This window comes from Genypterus blacodes, unplaced genomic scaffold (genome assembly GCF_046128005.1).
Source record: "Genypterus blacodes isolate CSIRO-AG114 ecotype Tasmania unplaced genomic scaffold, CSIRO-AGI_Gbla_v1 ptg000022l_1, whole genome shotgun sequence".
Lineage (NCBI taxonomy): Eukaryota > Metazoa > Chordata > Actinopteri > Ophidiiformes > Ophidiidae > Genypterus > Genypterus blacodes.
Genome location: NW_027466835.1, coordinates 1584942 through 1592793, shown reverse-complemented (window position 1 = coordinate 1592793; position 7852 = coordinate 1584942). Strand labels below are relative to the sequence as shown.

Here is a 7852-nt window from a genome sequence, read left to right as displayed (position 1 = left end):
AGTTATTTTCCCACAACATTTCCCACCATCTTCATACAAACTGTTGCACATTCCCATTGCATAAATTTGCGTTGGAATGGGAAATCGGCATTTCAAGGCCAATAAAAGCCACCACATCAAATAAAACATCGCGGATGAAAAGAACCAACGCATGGAGCCTCACTGCCCCCCTTAAGTGTGTGTGTGTGTGTGTGTGTGTGTGTGTGTGTGTGTGTGTGTGTGTGTGTGTGTGTGTGTGTGTGTGTGTGTGTGTGTGTGTAGTGGGGGGGCCAGTCTGCCACGCTTGATCGTGCCCCGAGTCCTGCCCCGCTGCTGCGATTGGCTGCACGGACACACAAGGGGGGAAAGTTTGAATAAAATACAAGAGCATGGCAGGACTGGAGCAGCAGCGCCGGTGTGCTGGATGGTAAACAGCTGAGAGAAGAGAGAGAATAAACAGCACATAGTATCACCCTGAGGTCTATAGAGGACTGGAGCTGAGCTGAGAGGACTTTAGACTTTGGTTGACATAAGAATTAACGCGCTCGGTGGCGTCTCCAAAACGGTGCGTAATTTTTGCGTAATTGTTGTTGTCTCTCTCGCATCCATCACTAAGGAGATCTTAAAGCCGCTGCGGGCCGATCAGGGATAAACATGTCAGCGATCAGGATTGTTTCATCAGTGTTGCTGCTGCTGGTGCTGATGCAGCCCGGAGCTCTTTGCGCTCGGAGGTACCGGGGCGGCCGCAACCCGCAACCGCGACGGGCGCCACCTCCTCCCACATACCGAGCGGACCGGGGCGACACGACGGAGAGCTTCCCTCTGGATTTCACCGCCGTGGAGGAGAACAGGGACAACTTCATGACACAAGTGAAGAACCTGGCGCAGTCCCTCTACCCCTGCTCGGCCCAGAAGCTCGACTACGACATGAAGCTCAACTTTTTGGAGAATACGTCAGTCACCTGCAACGACGGAAGTCCTGCGGGGTACGTAGAGCAAAAAAATTACCTTGAATAAATGAATGTTACCCAGAGCGAAGGATCAAAGCCTGGAGCCGGGAATTTTTTACGTGTTTTGCTCAAGAGTACTCCAGCAGGGTGCCATGCTTACCAGCGCGTAAAAAGCGCCACTAATCCACAGGTATCTGCTCTGCGTAAAAGTTGTTTGTACCCCTCGAGTTAAGAATTCAATATCATACCAATCTGGGTGTCAAGAGTAATGAGCTGCTTCAGAATAACACAAAACAGTTTTGCGTCAGTGGAGCGTGAAATTTGTGGATCACCACACAGTCTGTGCCTCATTTCCTTTGAGCAAAATCAAACGCAGAGGGCAAGAGGGGGACTGGGTTGGCGGAGACTGAAACTGAAACGTGCTCGGGGTCTGTTCGTGGCTTCATCAACGCGTTTGCTTGGTTCTGACTGACTGATCGTCGCCGTTGTTGCAGCCACACGAGCCACTGTGGCCCTGCGGTTGCGTAATCATCGAGACGTCGCTTGATCTTCTCTCTGCAGGTGAACTTTGGCACGTAAACCTGCCGCCACCTGAGCTGAGACGCGGTGTGATGGATGTTTATCAGTTTAGGAGCAGATGTCACGGTTGTGCTTTGGAACGAAATGATATGTTGTCTCAAACGGGATTAAACTTTAAAAATAGGATGACATCACATTGCGTAAGTTTACTATAGCAACAAGGCGATGGGAATGGGAGAGCAGGTGTTGTGTACATGCAGTATATACAGTTACATAAAGGCTTTAATGATACTGTTCATGTTGCCTGTGTCGTAAAATAGGGATTTGGCGTGTGTGTGTGTGTGTGTGTGTATGTGTGTGTGTGTGTCTACTAGTGTGCTTTGGGTTTTATTCCAGTGAAGGCACACGACTGAAATGGATTTTTGCTATGATAGCCACGTCCCTGGAAGGATTTAGTTTCCTGTCTAATTCCGGTTAAATCCCAGAGAGCCAGTGAGAGAGCAGCCTGTGAACCTTTTAGCTCTGAGGACGAGCTCGTACGGGACAGTGGCATGATGGCAGATGGCATGATGGCAGTCACCAGTGTGGCTGCTGTCACTCAGGGAGACTAATGCACCCCGTGACCAGCAGCTACACACACACACAGCTACACATGTGCCCACATGGTTGTGTGAAGGGAAACCAATCGTGTGTAAAGGTTGTGTGATCGTTGTCTGGATTAAGACACGTAGGTAGGAGATGCTGTTTGTTCTCCTCGTTGTTTGGAAGCAGAGTGAACATGTCCAGCATGTACACCAATAACAATATAAGACATTAAAGCCCAGGCTCTCTTTAAATGAGCTGGAATGTGGTTGACAGTCACTTGAGTTTGGTCACACACACACACACACACACACACACACACATAACGCCATCTCTCAGCATCATAGGAGCACATTTGGAGCTTCTTGCTTCTGTGGTTAAAGCTCCTTTGCGCTCTGAAAAGTACTTTTCAGGCTTCCTCATCTGTTATACACTGGATATCCTGGTCCTCCTCATATTGAATAAGTAGCCTGTTAAATGAAAGAAAGGTGTAGTGGACTCCGGTGCTTCCTGCAGCCTAGAGCTTCATGATAGCGTTGCCCTCTTCTGGGTGACTAGACACACAGCTCAAAAGTCATGGTGTGGTATGAATATGACCATAAATGTGCTTTAGGTCAGCGGGGATGTGAGTAAAAGAGGCTTTATCTCAGGGCCATGGGCGCCCGAAGCAACACAGACAGGCTGAAGTCTGTGTGTTGACATGTACACCGGCCAAATAAAGCTTTGGTAGCTCACTGTGTTTCTTATCATTCCATTTCTGATGAGCTCAGTGTCACAGAGGAGGAAATGCTGGTATGTTAGTTAGCTTTGCCACATTAAACATGAAGCATATCGTCAAATGGCATCCGCAGAAGAAGAGGGGGGAGGATAGGGGACAGCATGGAGTCTGTGTGGGGTTATGCTCTTTCTTTTATGTTCCTTTCCTGTCTACTGTTAGAGACAAGAATCAACAAAGAACCAAGCCATCTTTGTTTGGAAAAGATAATGATGTCATGTGTGTTTTCCTTCAACATCACCATCACCGATCACTGACACTGTGTTCTTATGAAGTGTTACTCTTTGTTCTCTTGTAGGTACTATTTGAAAGAATCACGAGGCAGCAGACGGTGGCTGATATTCCTGGAGGGTCAGTATTATGAATGAGTTTATGACTGTCCAATATTCATCCTGTTTTCCCTTTGATGCCCAAGATTCACATGTTTATCTCCAGCTGTATTGTCCACAAAAATTATCTAAGAATCTGAATTGACTGACCTAGAATCCTCACAGACTTCAGCCTGTTTTGGTCAATGAATCAGCCGTTTCTATGACAAACTAAAGCATCTAAACTGAGCATTTGTGTGTCTACATCCAGGCGGCTGGTACTGCTTCCACAAAGACAACTGTGACAGCCGGTATGAGACCATGAGGAGACTGATGAGCTCATCAAAGTGGCCCCAAACCAAAACAGGTGAGCTTCAGATCCTCCCATCATCAGCATCACAGTTAGCCCGGCTGTGGCCTGTAAGCAAATCCTGACCTGCTTGCAGAGTGAACAAAGTACAGAGAGCTCACACAGTAAAGTCCCAGTAATGAGAAGGACCGGATGTATCTGCGCTCATCTGCAGTGTTATTCAGACCCACACCCAGTCATAGTGTAGCTGCGGCGTAGGGCGACATGGCGCCCGCTGCTGCAGGAACAGAGACGCCTCTCTCTCTCATTGTGGCATAATAACTGTAATCCACGTGGTGATGATGATGAGGAGGAAGAGGATGTGTGTGGGAGTGCCAGGATGGCTAATGATACACGTTGATCTGTGCCTCGCTGTCTCTGCAGGCACGGGGATCCTGTCTCCACTGCCCGAAGAAAACCCTCACTGGTGGAACGCCAACATGGTGTAAGTCCACTCCTGTGTGTGTGTGTGTGTGTGTGTTGGCACTTCATACCTAGTCACATCTGGTAAATTTCACATCCTGCACATGCTGTCTTAACATGAGACTCTATGGCTCGCTCAGGTTCATCCCGTACTGTTCTAGTGACGTGTGGAGCGGCGCCACAGCCAAAACAGAACAGAGTAAGTCAACACTGAATCGTCGCAATCATCAGATGCACCTCTCCTCAAATGTTCTAGTGTTATGATGCAATACTAACATCTCTTTCTCCTCTGCTCAGATGGTTATGCCTTCATGGGCTCATTGATTATTCAGGAGGTTGTAAAGGACCTGCTGAACAAAGGTCTGGACAACGCAAAGATCCTCCTACTAGCAGGAAGCAGGTGTGTAAACATGTGAAATCATTTTATGTAACCATTTGCCATCTTGGTGTGTTTGTATTTACCGTATATATGTGTACAAATCTGTTTCTCTGTGCAGTGCCGGTGGTACTGGGGTCCTGCTGAATGTGGACAGCGTGGCAGAGTTGCTGGAGGGCCTCGGCCACACTGGGATTCAAGTGCGAGGCCTGTCTGACTCCGGCTGGTTCCTGGACAACAAGCAGTACCACTGCACTGACTGTGTGGATACAGCCAGCTGCACGCCCACCGAGACCATCAAGAGAGGCATCAAGTATGGAGGACAACACACTCATGAGAGCGGGAATGTTTTTGTTCATCAGGCTGTTGATGTAGACATCAAACCTTTGTCCATGTTGTTCACCTGCTCCATCAGGTACTGGGGAGGCGTGGTGCCAGAGCGGTGCAGGGTGGCACACGAAGGAGAAGAGTGGAACTGTTTCTTTGGCTACAGAGTCTTTCCATCCATAAAAAGTGAGTTTTGCTTTCCGTGACATCAGCTGTATGAGCCCATGTTGTGTTTCATAGGAAGTACACACTCACTCATATCTGAGTGTGTGTTCAATATAATGTGCTGGATTATCCCTCCGCTGCAGGCCCTGTGTTTGTGGTCCAGTGGCTGTTTGATGAGGCCCAGTTGACAGTGGACAACATCCAGCTGACTGGCCAACCTGTGCAAGAAGGCCAGTGGCGTTACATCCAGAACCTGGGCATTGAACTCAGGAACACGCTCAAAGACGTCCCGTAAGACCAAATCTTCATTTAATCATTTAAGTGAATTTAACGTTTGTTAATGTTACAGGTGTCATTATGTTGTTTTATTTTTCAGAGCCATGTTTGCACCCGCCTGCTTATCACATGAAGTTATCACTAGAAAGTGAGTATTTGATTTTCTAACTCTCATTCCCACTGTGTGTTTGTCAGAGCAAAGAATTCCGTACAGACAATTTCCATTTGTAAACTGACAGCGCCCTCTTGTGTTGTATCTTAGTTACTGGATGGACGTGCAGGTTAAAGGCACCTCCCTGCCCCGGGCGCTGCACTGTTGGGACCGTAGTCTCCATGACAACAACAGAAACAACAAGGCTCCACCCAAAGGATGTCCTGTGCACTTGATTGACAGCTGCCCCTGGCCACACTGCAACCCCACCTGTCCCACCATCCGAGACCAGTTCACTGGACAGGAGATGAACGTCATCCAGTTCCTCATGCACATGGGCTTTGACGTGCAACAGATGGCCCAGCAGCAGGGCATGGACCCCAGCAAGCTACTGGGCATGCTCAGCAGCGGCAGCTAAAAGGAACGCACACACACAGATACACGCGCACACACACTCGCACACAGCAACTCCAAGCTAAGTCCAAGCAGGGATGGCTGGTCCCACTGGTCAGTCTCCAAGGCCTGATACCTCCAACTACCTGTGCCCCTTCACAACCTGTTCTACCTAACCCGTCCCCTTATGACCTCATATTTACCTTTGACCAAACCTCAGTCTAACAGAGACTTGCATTTGTCCCACTTTCTCTTTCCTTCCATCCCGCGGCTCCTCACAACCCCAGTACTGGTGACAAGTACAGGGGGCAACATGCCAACACGACAAGGCACAACTCTCTGCTACTCTCCTATTAAATTATCTTTTGCTTGTAAAAGAAAAAAGGATCACAAGTATAATCCAGTTTTAAGGATGCTCATTAATGTTTCAAATTTTTTTTAAATACTATTTTCATCCTTCTCTAGATTATATTTAGTCATTGTTAAGGCAACACAAAGTGCAACAGTGACTTCAGAATGCTGTCTTTGTTGAATAGTAACTATAGAGTATATAAAGGTATTAGATTGTTCTAAGTGTTTCTTTTATTGTTGGATCATCTTTACATCTCATCACACAGTAACCTATATAAAGGGACGTATGATAAGGCGAGAAAAGCACTGGATCGGGACGGGACAGAAGGAAATTTACCTCTAAGGCAGTGGGGGACAATGAGGAGAAGAGCAGAGAGAGACAGAGAAGAGCAGAGATCAATTTGTGGCACGATAACAGATCAAATGTTCTCATGTGCAATCACACATACGGTACAGAATCTGGAGACACGGATGAAATAACACACAGAAAGTTGCTGAAACTAGAATTCAACACAAATGACAAGACGGAAATCAGATTGATTCATTACCAATCAAGAAATGTATTGATCATTTTTGCTTGTGATTATCTTGGTTTTACAAAATGTCCCTGCTAAGGTAGAGCTCAGTGTGGGGAAAGCTGTGGCGTCTTCTCAGACACAGCAGCTGTGAAGATGCCACGACACTCCGTGACTTGCTGAGCCCGACTGTGGTGCTAAGGTGAACTTTAAGGTCTATTAGTAGCTAAATATAAACCGTGGTGCCGTTACATCCAGTCTATACCTCTCTGCGCCAGTCCAATACAAGAGAGTTCATGCAAACATTCACGGCAGGATGCGCTTTTCACATTAGGTCACCTCAGTAGTTCAGCGACATCCTCAGAATCAATGCAATGCACATTCAAAGGGAGACAAATATTGTGTATTATATAATTTTTTGAGTATTTGTATAGGTTCTTTTTAAGTGTTCACCGTTGTAACTCTCTTCTTATATATCATAATAGAGATCACTTTTTAATATAATGACGATGTATGTAATGATGTCTTATAAATGATGTTTTTAAAGGACCTCTATTTCACACCAGAGAAGGAAAGGTATTGCTAATTGTAATTTTATTCTGTAACATATTTTTTAACAGAAAAAAAAACTCAAGCTACATCGGTAATTTACATATTTATTTTGTTATGTAAATCATATTTATAAGTGCTATTTTCACAGAGAAAAGATTCTTTGTGAATTGTAAATACATTGCTGTTTTTGTTTTGTTTTTTCTCTTTGTGTTGATTGCATGTCTTTGTATCAAAAAAAGACCCATTACAGATACTTCAAGGTAAATGTCTCTGTGCTGTCTTGTTTTCTTTCCCCCTTTTGGACTCAAAATACATGGAAATATCTGTTTCACTGTGTACACACACAGAGCTCGCTGAAGAGTGAAGAGCTGACATTAACAATAACATTGCTTGTGCCTGTGCAACCTGATGTTAAATCAAACTTCAAAAACAACTTAAAATAGTAACATTTGAAAAGAAAACTTTTAAAAAAAAGAACTAATATGACAGTTTCACGCACTTCAAGTAACTAGGAGACCATTTCCACTTCACGGCTCTTATGCAGAGCGCAGATCTGCCATCTCTCATATATAATCATCCCTCTGGACTTGTATGTAATTTCTGTCTCTAATGGGAGTCTAAGCCTCCCTCCCTGTCATTACACTGTGTATAAATGCCAGTTTCGCACCGAATGAGCTCTGACTCAGTCTCTTTGGGTGCTCCCCAGAAATATGACTCCCATGCCGCCTGCCTGCATGCAGCCTCCCACCCCACCCTGTTGTGGAATATAGACCCCCTATTTTTAGCACTGGCTAGGCCTGTAACCCTGGGCTCGGCACATACTTTCATTTAAACAACCACCCCTGGCAAGGCATCGAGGAC

The 7852-nt window shown here is 46.0% G+C and overlaps 1 protein-coding gene across 1 annotated transcript; it reads left to right on the top strand.

Annotated features, from left to right (window-relative positions):
* The first annotated feature begins 397 nt into the window (after positions 1–397).
* On the top strand, positions 398–7290 carry notum1a (notum, palmitoleoyl-protein carboxylesterase a). The gene is made up of 11 exons (XM_076143005.1): positions 398–965; positions 3104–3156; positions 3385–3480; positions 3847–3907; positions 4026–4084; positions 4183–4285; positions 4383–4574; positions 4677–4774; positions 4897–5044; positions 5130–5177; positions 5292–7290. Exons 1-11 carry the CDS (start codon positions 634–636, stop codon positions 5596–5598), a joined length of 1497 nt encoding a protein of 498 aa, XP_075999120.1. The 5' UTR covers positions 398–633; the 3' UTR covers positions 5599–7290.
* Positions 7291–7852: the final 562 nt, after the last annotated feature.